The sequence below is a fragment of the Mchenga conophoros genome, linkage group LG11 (assembly GCF_057382185.1).
Source record: "Mchenga conophoros isolate Kocher_MC1m ecotype Shallow Benthic linkage group LG11, M_conophoros_male_GT1.1, whole genome shotgun sequence".
Taxonomy (NCBI): Eukaryota; Metazoa; Chordata; class Actinopteri; order Cichliformes; family Cichlidae; genus Mchenga; species Mchenga conophoros.
Genome location: NC_140536.1, coordinates 38,179,135 through 38,199,496, shown reverse-complemented (window position 1 = coordinate 38,199,496; position 20,362 = coordinate 38,179,135). Strand labels below are relative to the sequence as shown.

Below are 20,362 nucleotides of genomic sequence, written 5' to 3'. Positions count from 1 at the left end.
ACTTCCTCCTGAAGCCATAGAGACTTCTAAAGACGGCAGAGACGTCGTTGCTTTGTTTATCCTCCGGATCAGCTTTTTCAATCTCGCCACGAAGCAGGAAGGTTTCAGACTGAAACACTGAGGTGAAGCTCGATTAACAGACGGTTTGTGACTGCTGCAGTTTAAACGCTTCCTGTTCTGGCTCACCTTTAAACAGCTTCTCTGCTCTCCGTGACAAACATGGATGATGTAATCCAGATGAAAATGGAGCAGGTTAAAAAAAACGAGGCTTTTATGCAACTGTTACAAAACATCTTTGTGCATCACAAAAAGCTTTTTTTAATCCACCAAAAAATTATACAACAACATGAAACAGCTGAGAGCACCGAAGCACAACGTTCCCACAGCTGCTCCAAAAATCCCTCAGATCACGTTAATCTGTGACGCTGAGATTAAGCGAGTGACCCGCTGCCAGCTCGCAGCTCCGTGCACAGCACTGGATGCGCCTGCAGGGGGAGCCGCAGCGTTGCAAACACAGAGGAGACGAACCCAAAGGCACAAGGACGGAAATAAAACACGAAAAACCTTAAAAACAAACGCAAACGCATTTTTTCTCTCTGCTCAGCAGCCCGCTGTGATGTCATCACAACCTGAACAGCCAATGGGAGCAAAGCTTTCATGCAAACCTGTCTGGCCGCTCTTGGGTCACGACTCACCTGCAGAACTTGAAGAGGATCTTCTCAAAGACCAGAACCGGGCCCGTGCTGCCCAGGATGGTGAGAGGCTGCCCGGCGAACAGAGAGTAGGCCACGCCCGTCAGAGACGCGCCAAACAGCGACTCAATGGCACTCTATCAGAGAGAGAGAGAGAGAGAGGGGAGTAACACCCGGATGCACCAATCAGGGCCCAGGATGAGCTCACACAGGGGTTCTTACTATGCTCCCTTTGGTGGCCTCCCCGAGCAGACCTCCGAAGGTGATGACGGGCGACATGCAGGCGCAGTACAGGAAGAGGATGGAGGCCAGGCACTGCAGGCTCACGGCGTCTCTGATGTCGCTCCAGTAGAACGGCGCCTTCCTCCGAACGTCGTTCACCAAACCGCCAAAAATCCTGTGGGACACACGAGGGATTCCCCGTCATTCCCAACACACAGCGAGCCAGGACTCGGCAGCGGAATAATCCCACGTTCAACACGTTTCCTGTTTTAATTTGAAAATCTCCTCGCAGTATTTATTAATATTGCTGAGCTTCACTCACCTCCCCGTCCTCTGCAGCTCTGGTCCCGCGTGATGCTCCGCCTCCTTGCCCATCTCAGAGCTGTGGGCGGAGCCATTGGGGAAGGACGCTATCTTTCTCTTCTCCTGCGGAGACAGACGGGGGCGGGGACGTCACTTCTGAGAGATCAGAGCTGGCGTGGCGGGTTCGGATCTTTTACCTGAGACGGGACGCTCTTCGGGGGCTCGATGCGGATGCTGGGGTCCCATTCTCCCGGCGGCAGCACGGTGACCTGATCCAGGAACTCGTCGATCCCCGACAGCAGGTCGTTGCGGTCCCTCGCCTTGTACGCCACGTCGTGGAAAACCTGCAGCAGAGCCGCCACACGTCAACAACTTTTTGTCTGCGCTTCAAACGAGATTACGCCTCCTGAAGCTTTTTCACGAGCACGCCGTCACACTGACACGTCTGTGTCTGCAGAGGCGGGAACAACGTCAGCAGCAACCACAGACACACAACAGGTAAACACAGCCGGCTGAAACGCAGCGCGGTGAGCCTTCATCGTCCCACACGGCCTCTAAACACCATCATCAGCTGCAGACCTGCAGCTCTCCGTCACGCTGCACGCTCAGTGCAAACAAGCGTGTGATGATCAGCGTGCTCCAGCTGACCTCGCTGCTTCTACAGACACGCGCCGTCACTGAGCCGTTCACCTTTAAACTATCAGGACGCAAGGAGGCGACCAAACCGGGTGACCATGGAGACTTCCTGCCTGAGTCTGCTGCCAGTCTGGGCGTAGTTTAACCCCAAACACACACACAGGCTCACTCTGGGCTTCAGACGCCATCCTTACATCTATTCCTGTAATGTCTGTGTGTGAAAGCGTCGCTCACCTCGTCTGTCATCAGTGTGGCGATGGAGCGCCCGATCTCGTGGTACTGCGGACCTTTTCCAAACGGACCGAGCAGCAGGAAGAGAAACCTGCAGGGACAGGAAGTCTGTCAGCAGAGGAAACGCACGGAACGGCGTGCCGAGGGCGGCTCGGTCGCGGCTTACCTGGTGGGCACCGGGACTTCGGTGAGGCCGGTCAGCAGCACGGCGGGGCAGAGCCGGACGAAGGCGATGATGGGCCGCTCCAGGAAGTCCACTTCACCCACCAGGACGTTGGAGGCCTCGGCTCCGTGAGGAATCTTCTTCATGAAGTTCATGTCCACCTGAGACACACACACACACACACACACACACACACACACACACACACACACACACACACAGTGTTCGTTTTATTTTGTAGTTCCTCGTTGGTTTCACTTCCTGGTCTAGGACCTCTGTGATCCTCGCTGCAGGCTGCCTGAGCCACAGCAGTGGATCAGCTGCCTGCAGCTCATTTTTACACCTGACAGACAGGAAGCAGCTGAATGCACAGACTTCACCTTTGACCTCCACGGGAAACATCATGAGGTGAAGCAAAGATGTGGAAAAAAAAAGCTCAAAGTTTCACATCAACGACTGAAACATGAAAACTGCTTTTACACGTTTAACTGTGAGATGAGACCTGCAGTGAGCCTGGAGGAGGAGGAGGGTGGAGGAGGGTGGAGGAGGGGCAGATGGAGGAGGAGGAGGAGGGGCAGATGGAGGAGTGAACAGATCCATGAGTTTGTCATGGATCTGAGTTCCTGTGTAAATAAAGTTCAATTGAATAAATCAATAAAAACATTTTTCCATCCAACACTGAAACAGCTGATGGTCACAGAACGCCACAGACAGCCAATCACAGAGCACCACCACGATGAGTCACAGCACAGGCTACACTGATTGGCCGAGGGCCGGCGACTGACATGCGACTGACATGCGACTTACTGCGGGCTTCCTGCTGGCCGCTGGCAGCAAACAAACGCAGTCGCAGTCCTGCTGGGAAACACAACACAGCTTCTGATTGGCTCGTTCGGGGACTCGCCGTCACGTGACCGAAAGCTCAGGTTCTGTTTGCACCTGGAGGCAGGTGTGGCTGCACAGCTGGATGCTCACTGGATGGTTTTAAGACCAAAGTCTTTGGAGTTTGAGCTCCATCGTCCAATAGCGTCACAGACTGAAGCAGGAAGTGGAATTCATCTCTGTGTTGTGGATTTTCTGCTGTGACGGACCAAGTCTCCTGATTTCATCCTTAATGTAAGCAGATACCCGATGACCTGCTGAACCACGGACGCAACGATCCGATGCTTGGATCGGACATCAGGCTGATCCCGACGCAGAGTCTGATCTACTTGATTCAGATCTGCGCAGAGTTGATCAAATCTGCATTCGATTTACACTTTCGTCTCCAACACTTTGCAAAAGCAAACGGATGTTCTGCTGTGCAGGAACGCCTCGTGCTGCCTTTCAGCGCATTACTGTGCACGTTAATCTGCGACGATGTCGTTGTGTTCGTTCGCGGCGTGGAGGAAGCAGGTGGCAGGTTCCTCCACCCACAGCTTCTCTTTCATGTGTGAAAGTCAAACATAAACCACTGAATTAAAGCGACCCGTCCATGAGGTCACTCGGGACCATCACAGCTTTAATTCTGCAGGTTATGCCTACGACTCGAGGAGTGGAGGCTCGGTGACAGTCAGTTTAGACTCCGCCACATTGGCAGGTTACTGTGGGAACCTGCCCTGAGCTGCGAGGCCACCGTGTAACCTGCATTTAGTTCTGACGTAGCGCCAGCCTCAGATTTCCGGGTGTCGGAGCTAAAAACGTGTTTTTAACCCTTCAGAAGTTTCATGTGGTCATTTCCTGTGCAGCTCTGTGCACTTAAAGGGCCGGACCTCTGAAGACGCTCACCGTCTGAAGGTAAACATCTCTGATTGGGTCAGAGACTCACAGACTGAACGTTTCATCCATCTCGGTGCTTCTGACATTTATTAGTTTTAAACATTAGTGCATCTGTCGCAGTGCGTCTGATAGGCGGAGCAGCGTCAGGGTGGAGCCTCCTACACCCACCAGCCCACAGCTCAGGGATGTTTCAGTCCCATCTGAACACCAGCTGATGTGTGAGGCTTCATGTAGCTGGCAGGGGTCAGAGGTCACAGTGGTGCAGCTCTGACCTCTCATCATTAAAGCATCTCTCACCTCCCTGAAGCTCCAAACATTGGAAAGCTGCAGGGAGCAGCAGCCGACCTATAAACCACCCAACCTGCGTGTGAGGCGGAGCCCCGCGTTTACCTTGCTGAAGTCCACCGTGCTGTTCTCCCGGCTGCCGCTGCCGCCGCGACTCTCGGCGTTTTTGTTGTCGTCGAGGTTTCCGGGGGCCGACTGAGGCGACGCCAGCAGACCTGCAGAGCCACAAAGACCACAGAGTCACACGCAACATCTGCAGCAGCTGTCTGCAAACACACAGCCGTGTTACTGACACACGTGACATCACCGCCTCCTGACCCGCGGAGTTCAGTCTCAGAATGCGATTCCTGCTCGCTCACGCTGAAGCCGAGCGCGGTGCGGGCAGTGACGCGGTTTCCTCGGTTACATCATTGTTAGTCGGTGCGCAGCACGCCTGTGGTCACAGAGCGCCGCGCAGCAGAGTCTCGGCTCCACGAACGCGGTCAGCACAAATCAGCTTCACGTCAGCTTTTCACGCTTCAGCACCTGAACAGAGTGATGAGTCGGTGGTCAGGTGATCGAGCGTCAGCGAGTTTTGATTCTTTCACGGATCATTAATGAACAGGAAGTGCCAGGAGTCACTCGAGCGTCCAGAGTTCTCTGCCGCAGAAACACCGCGACGCAGCAGAGAAAACAAGCCGACCTGCTGGGATGCATTTTAATAAATCATCCACTTGCCCCTGGACCTGCATGCCTCTGCCCCCTCCAGCCTGTGTTGACTGTCTGCGGGACGTTAAAGCCTGGCTGTGGCATAATGTTCGCACCCCAAATGAAAATAAAACAGAAATGACAGCTTTAGAGGCGACAGCCCTCTGGGCCAGCCGGCCCTCTCGCACTGTCAGGAACACTGGAGTATGTTTGGATAGCTCCCTCAAATTAGAGAAGCACTAGTTTCTATCAGTAGGGCGGCTCGATTATGGCAAAAATGATCATCACGATTATTTTCACTGACATTGAGATCTCGATTATTTGACAATATTTATTTAATAACAATGTGTTGAATAATGACTTTTAAAAAATAATATAAAATAGTGCAAATGTTTGCAATATAAAAATAAATGAAAAATATAAACATCTGTGTTTCGTGAACTTTGCAGTGTTGCTCTGTGGTGCAGCTACACCGTAGCAAAGTTTACACACTGTGTCCACTTGATCCACGTCTGACTGAACCTGTAATGTTTCCACACCACTGAAGGTTTTTACCTCTCTTTTCAACCAGCGGCCGTCACTCTCCTCTCCAAATAACTTCTGCTTAGCTTTCAGAGCTTCCCTCGGGTCCTCTTAATCAGCGGTCTCCAACCTTTTTTGCGCCACGGACGGTTTATGCCCGACAATATTTTCACGGACCGGCCTTTAAGGTGTCGCGGATAAATGAGGGAGGGGCTAATAATCGGCTCCGTCATTTTTAATGATCGTTGAAAGCCCAGATCGTAATCGTGATTAAAATTCGATTAATTGAGCAGCCCTAGTAGTAAGACCACAAAAGTTCAGACGTCCTGATTTCCAGATCTTTAATGTTTCATAAAGGAGGGAAATGGACTCAGATCGGACCCGAGCCGCCTGTCAGAGCGGGGGAAACAAACAGGAAACAAACATGCAGACTCTAAGTCGCTGCAGCTAACAGCTAACAGCCTGCTAATGACAGGCAGCCGCCTGATTCCTTTCTGATTGGCTGAAAACAACATCTGAGGCGCTTCACGTGTGACCAGAGGCCGGTTTGTTAACTCCAGCAGAGGCTAAAGGAGACCGAGGATCCAGAGGATGCTGCCGTTCAACCTTCACCTGTTAAAAAAGTTTGTTAACAGAAAAACTCGAACGAGACTGGATGTGAACACAAACCCAGGCTCGGACAGGCGGCTGTACGACACTGCAGGTCCAACATTCACGCAGCTCAGTCTCCAACAGACGGACGGCAGCAAAATAAACCAAAAACATGCAAAATAACCCCGCCCCCAAATAAGCTGCCAGTCTGCCAACATTCGTCCAATCATCCGCCTCCAGCTTCATCAGCACGTTAGCGGGCATGCTTCAGTGTCAGAGCGTGGAAACGGCCGGAGGAAAGCCGTGCCGTATTTGCCTGTTTGGGGAACCACGTCGTCTTCATCTCCCAGGTGGAACACCTCCTCCTCCTCCTCCTCCTCTTCTGGGGGGTGCACCACCACCTTGGGGAGCCCCACGGGAGCAGAGGAGCGGCGTGGAGAGCCACCGGGGACGGGAAGGGCGAGTCCGTGAGGCTGGCTGGGTTCGGAGAGGTGACGGCCGTAACGATACAGAGAGAGGTCGGTCTGTGACGAGGAGGCGGAGCCGGGGAGGAGGTGCCCGAACGGGCCTGGGGTCCTCGCAGAGGGGGGTAGGGTGGAGAGGTCGAAGGAGCCCATGGAGCAACGACGGAGGAGAGTGAGACGAGAGGAGGACAGACCCTCCCCTGAGGAGGAAGAGGAGGAGAAAGATCATGATGATGAAGAAGGAAACACCAAGCCAGCGTGCATGGATCAGTGAGTTAGGACGCACGTCACACCAACATCGGCCTTCTAAAGCTAAACCTTCCTCCACCAATCACGAAGCTCCGCCTTTTCTTTACGCCTACCATCAAATCCAAGACATCTGGATCGGTCCGGGACCAATTCAATTCAGTTTGATTTACACAGCAGCAAAACCTCAGGGCGCGTTTTATTAGAACCAAGTCCTGCTAGTCCTGAACGAGCCACAGCAGCTTCATGCAGAGCGGTCTGTGCCGGTTCTCGGTTGTGCCGATCGTCCGAAGTGCTCAAGTGGAGGGCAGCCGGACGACTTCTGGGTTCTGGACGATGTTTCGCCTCCATCTGAGGGCGTCTCAGGTATCGCACCTGTACAGAGGTGGTCACTTTGTAGGCGGTAGGACATTTGGGCGTCGCTGCCTCACCCTCCCATCGTGTCAGTTGGACACAGAAGTCGTCCGGCTGCCTCCGGACCCGAGGGACAGTCACCAAGCTAGGATGAACCTGGCGCTTTCAGCCTGTTTGAAAAGTTTAAGAAGCAAACACTTTCTGTCTTTTAGTTACAGTCTTTGTTCAGGTAAAGGCAGCAGGAGGGCCACCCTCGCTCTAACTACCCGTCTGCAGTGAACACGCCAATTACTGAATGTTTACTCCATCACATGCAGGAAGAGCTGCTGTAACTGGGCATCAGCCCACTCAGTCCACTGTGGTGGAGAGCAGAGGAAACACACCGAGCCGGGAGCGTCGTGCTGGAGGCGATGACCTCGTGAAGCTGATTACAGCTGCAGTCAAAGTCTGACCCTGAGCTCTGCTCTGATGTCTTCAGCTTTATAAACTGTAGGAAAGAGTCAATCTGAAGAAAAGCTCCTGAACGAACGAGCAAACGGTAAAAGCTGCAGCTGATCGGTCACGTAGGTCACACGCACGTCAGACGGCTCAGCGCCTGCAGACGGCGTTCGGCCCGAGCAGCATTAAAACATTCCTCTCTCACAAACAGGATCCAGGAGTGCGGATATGAAAACGCCGACTTCGCTCATGCTGTTAGCTGGTTATTAGCTCAGCGAGTCAGCGGGTCCGGCCAGGTCAGGGAGTCCCGGTCAATAATAAACAGGGTGAGGTCACAGCAGCTCAGGTACGGGCAGGTGAGAAACCAACCGGAGCCATCACTCATCACAATCACTCAAAAACCACGGCAACGGCACCATGCAGCAATACGAGACCCGTCGTCTTGTCACCCCTTTACCTCGACCAATCAGGACGGACAGACTCTACATTCTGCCCGACAACAGAGACAAAGAACTATGAACTATGAAAGAAAACAGTGCATTACTTAGTAAAGAACTCGTAAACCTACCGCCACGCTGGTTTGCAGCGTGCCGCCGACCCGCTGAGGTCATTTAGACCCCCCCGGTTTTTAAACAGTGCAGAACTAAACCCTGCAGAGCCCGAGCAGTGCCAGAGGTCAGGAGGGGTCAACCTGAACTGGCCTCCTGCAGCTCGTCTCCTGACCTGCAGGTGCGAGGATGACAAGAGCGCTGCGGTCTCACCGTTGCGTTCCAGTAAGTTTGGCTCCGAGTATTTCTTGCCTATGTCGGCAAAGGATCGGACCAGCGGGATGCGGTTGCTCAGCTTCTTCTCATTCTGATGGTGGTGGCGCCTCAGCATGGCCTCCCTCACCTTCTCCTGCGCGCCCTCCTCCAGCTGACCGGACGCCAGCATGCTGTCAATCACCATGTCTGCGAGGAAGGAGGACAAGAGGTCAGCTGATGGACACAAACGCACTGCAGGTTTATGTTCTGAGGAGGAAATGAAAGGCGTGCAGCAGAATCATTTATCAAACGCCTTCGCAGCAGCCTTTCACTTCCTCTTCTCTCTGAAACAAGACGTCAGAACTCGCCCTGAATACCAACTTTCTAGAGATTGGCTGATGCCTGGAAGCCTGCTGAGGGGCAGCTTATACCAGCAGGAGGAAACCAGAGAGCTGCGCTTTCATCGTGGCGCTCTTCGTCTCCAGCAGCTGATCCAAACTAGATTTAGAGCTCAAGTGTGGTTTTAGCACGTTCCGACCTCCTCTAGATTTAAACACAAAGGTCGTTTTTGGAGCAGCGTATCGAGTGATGGGACGAGTTCCCGACGGCGCTCTGACCTGCGATCTCCTCGATGGAGCCGGCTCTCATGTCGAGCAGCACGGTGCCGTTCAGGATGCAGGAGCGCAGCTCGAACAGGCTGTGCAGTGACAGCGTCGCCACGTAGGGTTTGCTCCAGCGCTCGCCGCCGTCCTCAACGTCCTCCTCAAACTTCAGCCACCTGAACAAACACACACACAGCCGAGTGTTGACATTTGAAGAACGCCAGGCGTCTGATTCGTGCTAATGCTATAATGCTACACTAATGTGGGCTGATCCACTTTGCTCTGCTGAGTAAATAAGTTAATCTGAAGGTTTCCAAACCACACGACTCGGCCCGCCTTCATCGGTTTCCTCTCAAATCCAGTGAGGCTCGTCTTCCTCGTCCTCACAGCGCTCTGCAGAGTCTGGATTAGAGAGGAAACCTCTTTAACCCGAGTCAGAAACGCTGAACAAACCAGGCCTCGCCCCTGCACGGCGGGAGGATCGCTCCTCACAGCTCTGCAGCGTTATTGGAAAGATTAACGTCTGAACGCAAAGCAGAGAAAGAGGATAAGCGCCCTGCCTGGCCGTCTCCTTCCACTCCTGCATGTCTCCGTCTTTGAAGGCGAGCTCATCCAGCTCGGTGAACAGGTCGTGGGGGATGTGCTCCTCGTCGTCGTCCTCGGTGCCGAGGATGAACTGGACCCTCTGAGACGGCGTGTCTGCGGGGACACAAACGCTTCAGCACGCCGCCGTCCTACAGCTGGCCCGTGTTTGTTTATCCTCGTTCAAACCTGACCGTATGACGGCGACTCTCGCCCGTCCTCCCGATCCGAGCGCTCTCTGCGCTTCCTGTGATGTCGATGTCCGCGGTGACGGTGTCTTCTCCGGCTCTGGCGGCCCAGCGGAACGTGCACGCCAACGTACACCGCCCTGTGACCTGACGGAGAGAAGCAGAGGGGTCACATGAGTTTGTTCTACACCTCCAGTGATAACAGAACGCTGGAAACAAACACGTGAGGGAAACACTGAAGGCGCTGCTAACACGGGAGGCGTGCTGCACAGCTCGCACTGCACGCTCCGTTTCTCCTTACCTCAGTAACGTTCATCGGATTTTCTCTGGCTGCGTGTCGACCTCTCACTCAGTTGTTTGTTTAAAACAGGACTGTAATAAACTAGTAATAACATGGAAACAACCTACAGCGTCTAACGAGATGTGAACTTAAGCTCCGTTTGAGTTAAAGATGCTTCTTGTAATTACCGTGACCTCACTATTCGTGTTTCCCTGCAGGGCCTTTCAGAGGTTTCCGGGAGGCTCGGGACTCAAACTGCACGGTTGTTGGAAATCGTTTGATTTGATGCCGTTTTTGGCAAATTGTGCACAAAAATAATTATTTGTTTTTTCCTGCAGTTTATAAAAATTGCTGCATCTCAAAAATGAAACTAAGAAGACAAAATCCATTTCCTGCGGTTTGAAACTAGTTCATGCAACGTTTTGCATTTACAGTTTTGAGGGATTCACCTCTGAAATATGTGTAAAAAAACAGTTTCTGTAGTTAATTGCACCGTTTTGCAGTTCACGTAGCTTCTGTGGACTTCATGCACACACATGATGAAACTCTGGGATATAACGGTTGCACTGATGGCACTACGGCAGGTACAAACATACAGAGAAGCTGGGCTTCAAAGGGTTAACGACTTAGCTGAAAATGACAGGAGCTGCAGCACAAGTACCACACGGGGGTTCGTACGTGCCTTAGTTCCTCTTTCTGAACACGCCACCTCACAATAAGAGCTGAGGTCACGTGAGTCACACTCCATGTTTGGCGTGTACACGTCACGAGATTTCATTTCCACTTTTTCTGCAGAAATGACGTCGACACACTGCAGACTGTTTACGGCTGTTTCCAAGTTTGACATAATTCTTTCTGAAATATTTTAAATCATCATTTTCTCGAGCCTCAGGCTGTGTGTGTGTGTGTGTGTGTGTGTGTGTGTGTGTGTGTGTGTGTGTGTGTGTGTGTGTGTGTGTAAATGCGGGCTGAGTCATTTTGTTACTGTGTGTTTGACTGTAAACACACACTGAGGCACCTTTGTGTGTGTCGGTGTATAAACTCACTCTCCAGTTCCTCTTTCTCAAAGTTGGTGTAAAGGGTGGAGCTGGTCTTGCCCTGGTCCAGCACGGCCTCCTCATCGTTCCCCTGCAGAACACACACAGACCCACAGGTGACCTGAGAGTGGGTTTAAACGAGTGTTTATCAAACTCATTTTCCAACTCTGTGTAAACACGGTCGCGTCTGCCTCAAAACAACGGCGAGGCTTTGGAGACAGACCGTGAGTGACGTGAGGACGGCTGCTGAGGTCACGGCGTGTTAGTTGGCACCGGGAGGCCGGCAGAGTCATCGCAATCACAGCGTCTGCAGCTTTAAACACCGACACGCCTCCACCAAAATCGGCTGCAGATTACGCCTCGCCACTCAAATCAATCACCAAACAATGTCACAGTGAACGGGCAGGAAGTTACTGTCAGCCAAGGAGTCTGGCTCCGCCCACAGCTGATGGGAATGCGTGAATAACTGTACAACAGGAAGTGGAGCAACAGCTGGACATCAGTAGGGTGAGATGGAGACAAACACAAAACAAAAAAAACCAGGAAAGAAGAGGACGCGTACCCGCGTACGCTAAACTGAGCGTGCTCCACTAACCATAATGACCTATGTCGACCGCCCCGAGAGAGAGACACACACACAAGTTTGATGTTGGTGTGTCAAACAGGAAGTGCAGCTCCACACTGGCTGCTTTTTAACAACCAGCTGTCTGTTTGCAGAGCAGCACATCACACACGCACGCACACGCACACGCACGCACACACACACGCACAGTCATAAAAGCAGCAGCTGCTTGAGTTCGACCTCTTTGGAAAACGTTCCCGCTCAGCAGCATCTCTCCGTCTGCACGTCGGAGCTCCTGACACTCACCCCGAGCTGATCTCAGGTATACGAGCTCCGCTGAGCCGTCTGTGTGAGGTTGGGCTCATTTTGGCCTCCCAACAATCATTCCTGCTGCAAAGCTCGCACTTCTGTCTCACGCTGCCTTTGGCAGAAAGCTTAAACTCGCCCTTCAGTTCAGCTCGTTCATCCCAATAATGATGAAGAATCTCTGAAGCGAGCACGTGCTCGCAGAGCGAGCCAGGAGACCGAAGGAAACCCTGCAGGTGACCTTCCCCACAGCTCACGACCCGGCAGAGTCCTCACCACGGCGGGTCGATGCACGCCCGCATCACTGTGGATCTGTTACATCACTCATCGACACAGAGACCTTCCTCTGTTTAATGAACCGACCCAGAGACACTCAGACCGCAGACGCTTCAAAACACCGCCGAGTTCTGTCAGTGATTAATCGTCACTAGCGAACGATCACACAGTTTGACAGTTAGCCCCGCCCCTCCTCATCACGTCTGAGAACAGCGAAGCTGCGCCTCTGTAGTTTCACAGACAGGTCTGGGCACGCTGCAGACTCCTAGAATAAAGTTGAAGATCGTTTGTCTCTCATGTGCCTGCATTTGTGTGTGCGTGGAGACACAGCTGAGTCATGAAAAAAAAGAAGGAAGATGAAGAAGATGAAGCTGAGCTGGTGAGAGGCCCCGAGAGTTTCTACAGACAGGACGAGCCAGCAGGTGCGAGGTAGCGAGTCAGCTGACCTCTGCCCATTTACGTCAGCTGCAGTCTCTCATGTGTTTGCTCTGATGGGTGGATGCTAACGTCCTGCCTCTCACTGACCTGCTGTCACTGTGAGGCCGGCAAGTGACAACAAAGATGGCCGCTCTCCAACGGTTTATCGTTTAAACTCGGAGCGAACGCTTCAGATCCCTAAGAGTGCTCCATCACAGCCGTGCCATTACTGTACAGATATGATCGTACAGTATATGATGCTCATGATATCGTTGCAGCTATAGCAACAACACACATCGACATTCAGAAACACAACAAGCCCGAACATGTCTGAGAGTAAGAGCCAGGTGTCGTCACTTTGGGCTGAGAAACAGAGGACGAGTTACTGATAACAGGAAGACCAACGTCGTCGCAGGTGTGACATCTCATGTCAGGACCAGTGTTACTATGGTTACTGCTCAAGGGTTAGCTGTTTAGTTACATTGTTACTTTAAATTTCCCGGGAAAACAACAATTTGGTTACTTTAGTGGTTACGTCGGAGCTCTGCTGTCAGTGGATACGACGCGGCAGCGCGGTCAGGGGCGCAGCAGCGCTGTCAGGGACGCGGCAGCGCGGTCAGGGGCGCGGCAGCGCGGTCAGGGGCGCACCGATCCTGCCTGCTGGAGCAGGACGTTGCCAAAAACATTCAGCCATAAAAATCATCAGCAGGCTTTCTTAGATGTCATGCTGATACCTCTACATCACAGGGATGAACTTAGACGTCAGTAAAATGTTTGTGTTTATTTATAGTAAGAGCTGGACGCCCCGCAGGAACAGATCTGAGGCGCTGACAGACCCAAACATACGAGGAGGAGGAGCCTCCCAAGCCTGATGTGGTGAAAGCGTACACGCCTGCAGCTCTCGGTCCAAATAAGCTGCAAGTGCCTGAGAGCAGAGCGACAGATCCATCCGGTTCAGCAGGGTGTGTGTGTCCGCGCACACACACACACACACACACACACACAGGTTCCTGTTTCCTGTCATTACAAACACTGTTAGCGCACGCTGCCAATGCCACATCGGCCCACAGGAAGCGCACACACGTGGACTCTTCTTCTCTTTCACAACATCTGAGAAGCTACGAAACTCTCAGAGCTGCTTCTGGGAAGTGAACCGAGGGGGAGGGGGGGGGGGGGGGGGTGTCAGGTGTGTTCATTTACAGGCTCGGCTGCAAAGTTGACCTCAGCTGACAAATATACACTCGCCGGCCACATTATTAGTTACACTATACTCGTGCTCCTCAGAGACTGGTCCACGTCGATATGACATCATCGCACAGCTGTTGCAACATCCATCAGCTGGCCTGATCAGAGTTTGGTGAAGTTGTGTGTTATCCTGCTGGAAGCAGCCAATCAGAAGACGCTGGTCCGCAAGTTTAAATGATGCTCCGTTTGTATCGTGGGGCTCACCGCGACCCACCACGCCACCGGCCTGCACCACTGATGCTGTGGTTGTACGTACAAGTGTTGTATAAGAGCCGGTTCAGTTACCGTGGTGATGTACAACATCCGAACATCACAGCACAAAGATTCAGACCAGGAGAGCTTCAAGTCACCTTTATCACTTTGAACTTCAGCAGGTCGGCTTGTGCTGCCTTGTGATTGGCTGATTAGAAATTTGCGTTAAAGAACAGTTCAACCGCTGTACCTAATAAACTGTCCTGTGTGTAAGAGTGAAAGGACTTTCTACTAATTTACACTAAACTTAAAGGAAGGAAAAGACGAGGCTCCCTTCTTTCCTCACCGAGCACACACACTGAAAACACAGCCGCCGCTTCCAGCTGCGGCGTCCAGACTCAAACTAAACTCGATCGCCCGGCCCTCGGTGGAAATCAGCACTGCAGAGACCTGGAGGAGACGGCCAGGTCTGACCTTCTGACCTCAGAGATGAACTCTGGATCCTGGACACCGGAGCGGAGCCAATACACAAACTTTCACTTCAAGGCTTGTAAAAATATAAATCGTCCCCGAAGGATCGAGAACATCGCTCACACTTCAAGATCGGCTTTCAGCTTTAGAGAGCGAGGCAGTACGAAACATCCAGCGCGTCATTCCCCACGAGCATGACCTCTTACCTTTGACTGCGTCACTTCTGTGTGGGGCTTCACGTGCGCAGCAGCCACGAGGGGTCAGAGTTACAAACCGACATGTGGTAACCTCAGCTGGGTCCATCATTGCAGTCTGACTGCACTTGTGCGCCTCACACAAAGACGGGGAAACATTACGAGAGCCGGCGCTTACGCAGCTTTTCTTCTGTTCTGTAGCTCAGCTACACGGCGAGAGACGCCCACGTCACCAGACGAGGGCGAGATCAGGAAAGATCTGCTTCCTGAGGATGGATCCTGTCCACCGACGGCTCGAGCTGAAGGTGAGCCGGTACCTGTGAGCGGATACCGTGCAAAACAGATGTGGCCAGATGATGCTGCGTTTAGATGCAGAGCAGTCGGCCGGTCGCCGATGCAGCGGCCGGTGGACTCTAAACATCAGAGCGGAGTCTGGGCTACGATCGACACTGCGTGTGTGCAGAGGCAGGATGTTGCCATTTGTGTTGTCGCTGTTGCACACACGCTTTCAGCTCTTTTCCTGTTAAACTCATTTCCTTCAACGCTGCGCGACCAACAGACACATGGAAACCACTAACGCTCGTCACCTTTGCTCAGAGCTCAGTCACAACCACGAACAGCCGACCAAAGGAGAAGCTGCCCGACTATCAACATCAGAAACCCACTTTTCAATCTGATGACGTGAAACAGAAACTGCTTCTATAAGCAGATACATACCAGAGACATGGCCCGGGCCACCCTCTGACTGGCAATGTCTCCCCAGAAGTCTCCCATAGCTGCTCAGTCCAAAAACACAGACTCCTCAGGGTCAAAGAAATCCTGCCACACGAGAGAAAAACTGTGGTGGAAGTGTCCCACAGAGCTGTGAAAATCAAATCCACCAGGTCTGTACGTCTGCAGCTCGAACACAGCGTGGATGTGCGAGTGTCCCCGGGACAGTAAGTGAATCCAGACAGCGAGCTGCCAGCAGAGCCTCGGATACGATTCAAGTATTTATAGCAGAGCTGTTGCTTCACTGAGCGAGCAGCCAGCCTGGAAGTCTGCAAACACAGCAAGAAAAAAAAAAAAAAAAAAACACTGAAAAAAAGGAGGCGGGGCATCTGCTGACAGAGGCGTCATCCACATTTCTGAGCAGGAAAAAAAGGCAAACAGAGCGAGAGCAAACTGAAACTGCTGACCTGAAACCGGCCTCAGCCGCCCCGTTTTCCACCCCGACACGTCCGTACCCGCAGTGTTTACCTTCCAGGTCAGAGGTCACACACACGAGACTCCTTTATAGTCACAGATGTTCAAATCAACATGAAATGAACCAAATAAGATGATTACGCCTCTAATGATTCACCTCCTGTACTTACTGCTGTACGCTTACTGACGCCTGTAATTACGTTTTACTTCTTTAAAGTTGCCACTTCCCATTTTTTATTTCCATATTATTTTATTGTCTAGCGCATTTATTTCCTTATGATTTATGATTTGTTTATTTAATGAATTTACATGACAAGTCGTTATGTTACAAACTCCTCATAGTTGAAACAACCGCCTCAGGTCACTGCTGTGAAGCTGCACAAATAACAAACATATTCAATTCAATACATCGTTACTGAAAAGATAAACACATATACATCCCCATTTATTCAATTATATAAAGAGGTGCAAGTTGAAACTAGTTCTTGTTAGTTTAGGCAGTTTGTCACAAAGTCCACAGTGCAGGCTGTTGGCTGCTGCCAGTCACAATGCAAACTTTAAGCCTTTAAGCAGGCGAGTTAGAAAATACAGGGACAAGCTGGGAATCGTCCACAGCATTGCGGCCTTTCCGGTGTGGCGGATAAATACAACAACCGAGACAAACACTGTGGGGTTTTGTAAATATAATAATAAACGCAAATTTGCTGCGTGATTGTGTAACTTTATTAGCAGCGTCCTCCGCTCAGCCCCTTAATGCTCTCAGGTCGCTATGGCAACACATAAATATTTCTTTCAAAATAAGACGCACAACTACAACACGGGAGAGACCCAGGGAGACCGAGCACACGATTAAAACCCTGAAAACCATAAAATTTCACGACCGAGTCTCAACTCTCACGGCCCGGACCATGACCCGGGGGTTGGGGACAGCTGATCCACAGAGACCCAACAGTTGGTATCAGGCTGTACACATGTTTAACGTGGGGCCTGAGCCCGCTGGAGCCCCTGCTGGATGCTGGGGGAAGTGCAGGGTGTGGTGCTTCTGACAAAACTCCGATTTACTGTCTCAGCCTAATGCTCAGAGTCTCGTTCGGTCCAGCATTTCTCCCTCTGTCGTCCCAGTTTTTGGGCTCCACCAGTCCACTGTCTGTGTGAGGAAGCAGAGACGACATGCATGGGAGGAAACCCTCTGCGGCGAGACGAGCCGTGGGGTCAGCTGACGATCCTTTACTGACCTTAAAAGACGAGCGTGAGCTGCTGAGAGGAGCACGGCAGCAGGGAAGCTGGTCACTGTGTTTAAGGCCGAGAAGTGAGGAAGTCAGGAAAGTCTGTTTCCATTTCACATGTGGAGTTTCTCTGCTCTGGTCACGTGGCCGAGTCGGCCACTTGTGGTTGTCAGAGGCCAGATGAGTGCATTGTGGAGGAAATGTAAAAGCTCCTTGGTCATGTGTTGATGTGTTCATGCAGCAGCTTGTTCTCGGTTCTCATTAGAATTCCTGAGCTGAGTGGAAAAGAACTGGTGTGGCCTCAGAGGCACGTACGCAGTATCGCTCCATTTATTGTTTTCAGATGCAAAACTCCAGGCTGAATGCCGTCCCGGTGGTGAAACGGGACGCTGTCCATGCTGAGAAACACGAGACGGCTTCATTTACTCTTTCCAGCGCTGCCGATTCTCCCTGCGAGCAAATCGAATTTACCCACCCCGACTCTCCCACAGGGACTCCCAGGTCAGGAGAATCGGCTTCCTGCATCACCGAGATTAAAAAGCAACCGTAGAGCGAGGTCAAAGGTCGGAAGACAACAGGAGGAACGGCAAACGGTCCCATGGGACTCGGATTACTTAAGGAGAGACGAGCTGCGCTGGCACAAAGGAACAGAGCAGGTCAGGTGGTTCAAATCTGCCCTTAAGGCCCCACAGCAGCGGCGCTGAGCAGCATGTGGAAATACACATACATGTACGTGCTACAAACACCCACATGAAGAACGGTGGCAGATATTTGTCCTTCAAACTGGGACCATGACTTTTTGGGGTCTTAAACTGGGACTTTGTTCAATCGGAGCTGCAGTTCCTCTGACGTCCACCTGAGGCGCCGTCACAAAGAGCAGGTTTAAGCGCTTTTATTTAAACAGGCTTTCTGCTGATTTTATTGAATCATTATTTATTTACGTTAAAAAAATACAATAAGACATAATAAAATAAACAGGTATCTTTATATTGGAGATCATGACATTTAATGTTCTTGTATCAGTTTTGGTTTCTACAGCTGATAACGGCCAGCCGCCGCTTCCTGGCTGCTAAGAACCCGTCATTAACCAAGCAGCAGGATGAAAAATAATACGGCAAAAGTATGAAAGAAGGGAACATGGAGCGAATGTTCTTTTATGCATGAAAACATTTAAGTTTGAAGCTCAAGCTCCACAACCTGCTGCAGGCTTCAGCTATGATTCCAGCAAAGAGAGAAAGAAAGAGGAAGTGCAACAGGGAGGAAGAATGTTTTTGGAAATCTTTGCAATGAAAATATAATCACACACACACACACACACACACACACACACACACACACACACACACACACACACACACCCCTCCCCTGAGACCAGAGAGAGTCTGTGCTGATGCTGCCATATTAGGAGAACCAGCAGGGAGGAAAAACATCTGGACTGCAGCAGCATTTACTAAACACATCAGCAACTGTGGGAAAATTCACACCACACACACACAGTGTACCTTGTGTTTAAACTGTGTGCTGATGCCCCACCGCAGCTTTCTGATTGGCTAATTTCACAGCTAGTGAGTCTATTATTGACCGTGGTCTGGGCTCACCCAGTGTGTGTGTGTGTGTGTGTGTGTGTGTGTGTGTGTGTGTGTGTGTGTGTGTGTGTGGGGGGGGCTGCCAAAGGAGGCTGATTTAGACAGAAAGTACTCTGAAAGGGAAGTACTCCGTTCAGATCAAAGTACTTGAGAGGGCCAATCAGAAAGCAGCAGCATGACATCACTCACATTAGGAAGCCCAGAGTTTAGCATTATTGCCAGAAGTGCCATATTTGGAAACAGAGGGGGGAGGGGCAAGCTATCAGCTAATGCTAATTAGCATCCACAGACAAGATAACGGCCGATTAGAGCTCAGTAAAAATAAATCAAGTAGAATTTCACCAGAACTGAAGCGTGTTAGCACAGCGACCTCATAGCAGCCATTTCATTGGTCACATTAGGTCAATAAAGGCTCCAACAGCACAAACCTGGTCCACAGGTGCAGTCCAAAGTTAGCCGAAGTGAAGCCAAGCAGCCAGCTAGCAGCTACAGCCACCTGTGTCAGCATCCACCTGTCAGTCAAAAAGGCCACGCCCCTAACAATACAAACTACAAGCCTTAATACGTATTTGACCTTGTTTTTAATGAGGGGGGCTTTAAGAGGGTAAAACTGATGATGCTGGCGTTCCTCACGCCAAGCCTGCAACTGATAAAACGTCCTGAGTGAAGAGCTCGCACAGATTTGTGAAGGCTAAAATGATGGTTTGAACCTTGTTGTTTGGTGCAACAGCAGGTATTCAGTTACCAGGATGCGGAGACGATCCTGAATACAAGGCTTTGTTCCCCAAAGATCAAATGCTTCCCATTCACATTCAAACTTGTGGCCACCGATGCATCGTTGCACGCGACTGCTGACGTCAGCACGCAGCGGTTTGCTCTGTTAACTTTCAGACACCATCAGGCGCCATGGCAGAACAAAGCCTCAGTGAGTCCGAGGAGGAGGAGTGGCCCCCGCAGTGCGGAAATGTGACATGATTGTGTTATGGCGGCATGTGTGTCTGCCTGTGAGGGATGGCCAAGGCTGGACCTCCATTCTTCTGTTTCAATGTGGCTTCTATAACAGGAAGTCAGAAAGAAACAGACGAACGTGACGCTCGACCGTGATGTGGGAATAATGAGAATAACGAGTTCCCAGCTGGGATCGTTCCTGCAAACGCCTCCTCAGAGTCAGGACAGCAGATCGCAGCTTCACAGCTCACTGAGCTCAGCCAGACGCTGCCCCCTGCTGGTGGGTTTGTGCAGATAAATACGATTGTTGAATCGCTTTATGACATCATGATGCATCGTTTTCATCTCCTTCGACCATCTAAGACAACGGTGTGATCACCTGATGTCTGGAAAACGCCGCTCACTCTTATTTTGAAGGTTCAGTCGCTGCCTTCCTGTTATAGTGATTATAGTTTATTTCTCTCTTTCGTTTTGACCTTTGGTTTTTAAGTCAGTTTAGTCTCCGGGGTGGATTCTCTTGTTTCAGTCCTTACAGCCAGGCTGCTGCAGCGCAGTGTTCAGTTTGAGTTTCCTGTGAGCTGCAGGGGGCGCTCTAGCTAGAACATGACAAGGGTGGAGAACTGATAGGCAGGGTTTTAATAGTTTTGCAATTTTCTCTAGTTTTTATTTTTATTTAGTTTTGACTTCAGATTTTCAATTTTATATCAGTTTTAATTAGTTTTTACCAGTT

General features: G+C 51.3%; 1 protein-coding gene across 5 annotated transcripts in view; it reads right to left on the bottom strand.

Moving 5' to 3' along the window:
• Positions 1-20,362, bottom strand: part of LOC146565022 (sodium bicarbonate cotransporter 3-like) — a 32,929-nt gene that overhangs the window by 5,231 nt on the left and 7,336 nt on the right. The window contains exons 1-14 of one of the 5 annotated variants that reach the window (XM_085292860.1): positions 15,405-15,903; positions 11,034-11,115; positions 9,714-9,854; positions 9,498-9,636; positions 8,953-9,113; positions 8,354-8,542; positions 4,396-4,505; positions 3,055-3,102; positions 2,251-2,408; positions 2,088-2,175; positions 1,415-1,561; positions 1,237-1,340; positions 915-1,089; positions 696-829 (exon numbers count right to left, since the gene is read on the bottom strand). In XM_085292860.1, the coding sequence (XP_085148986.1) occupies positions 696-829; positions 915-1,089; positions 1,237-1,340; positions 1,415-1,561; positions 2,088-2,175; positions 2,251-2,408; positions 3,055-3,102; positions 4,396-4,505; positions 8,354-8,542; positions 8,953-9,113; positions 9,498-9,636; positions 9,714-9,854; positions 11,034-11,115; positions 15,405-15,461 (1,733 nt within the window). In that variant the 5' untranslated portion in view covers positions 15,462-15,903. Of the gene's footprint in view, positions 1-695; positions 830-914; positions 1,090-1,236; positions 1,341-1,414; positions 1,562-2,087; positions 2,176-2,250; positions 2,409-3,054; positions 3,103-4,395; positions 4,506-8,353; positions 8,543-8,952; positions 9,114-9,497; positions 9,637-9,713; positions 9,855-11,033; positions 11,116-15,404; positions 15,904-20,362 lie in introns of those variants that run through there. The other 4 variants (XM_085292861.1, XM_085292862.1, XM_085292863.1 and 1 more) reach the window with 4 other exon arrangements.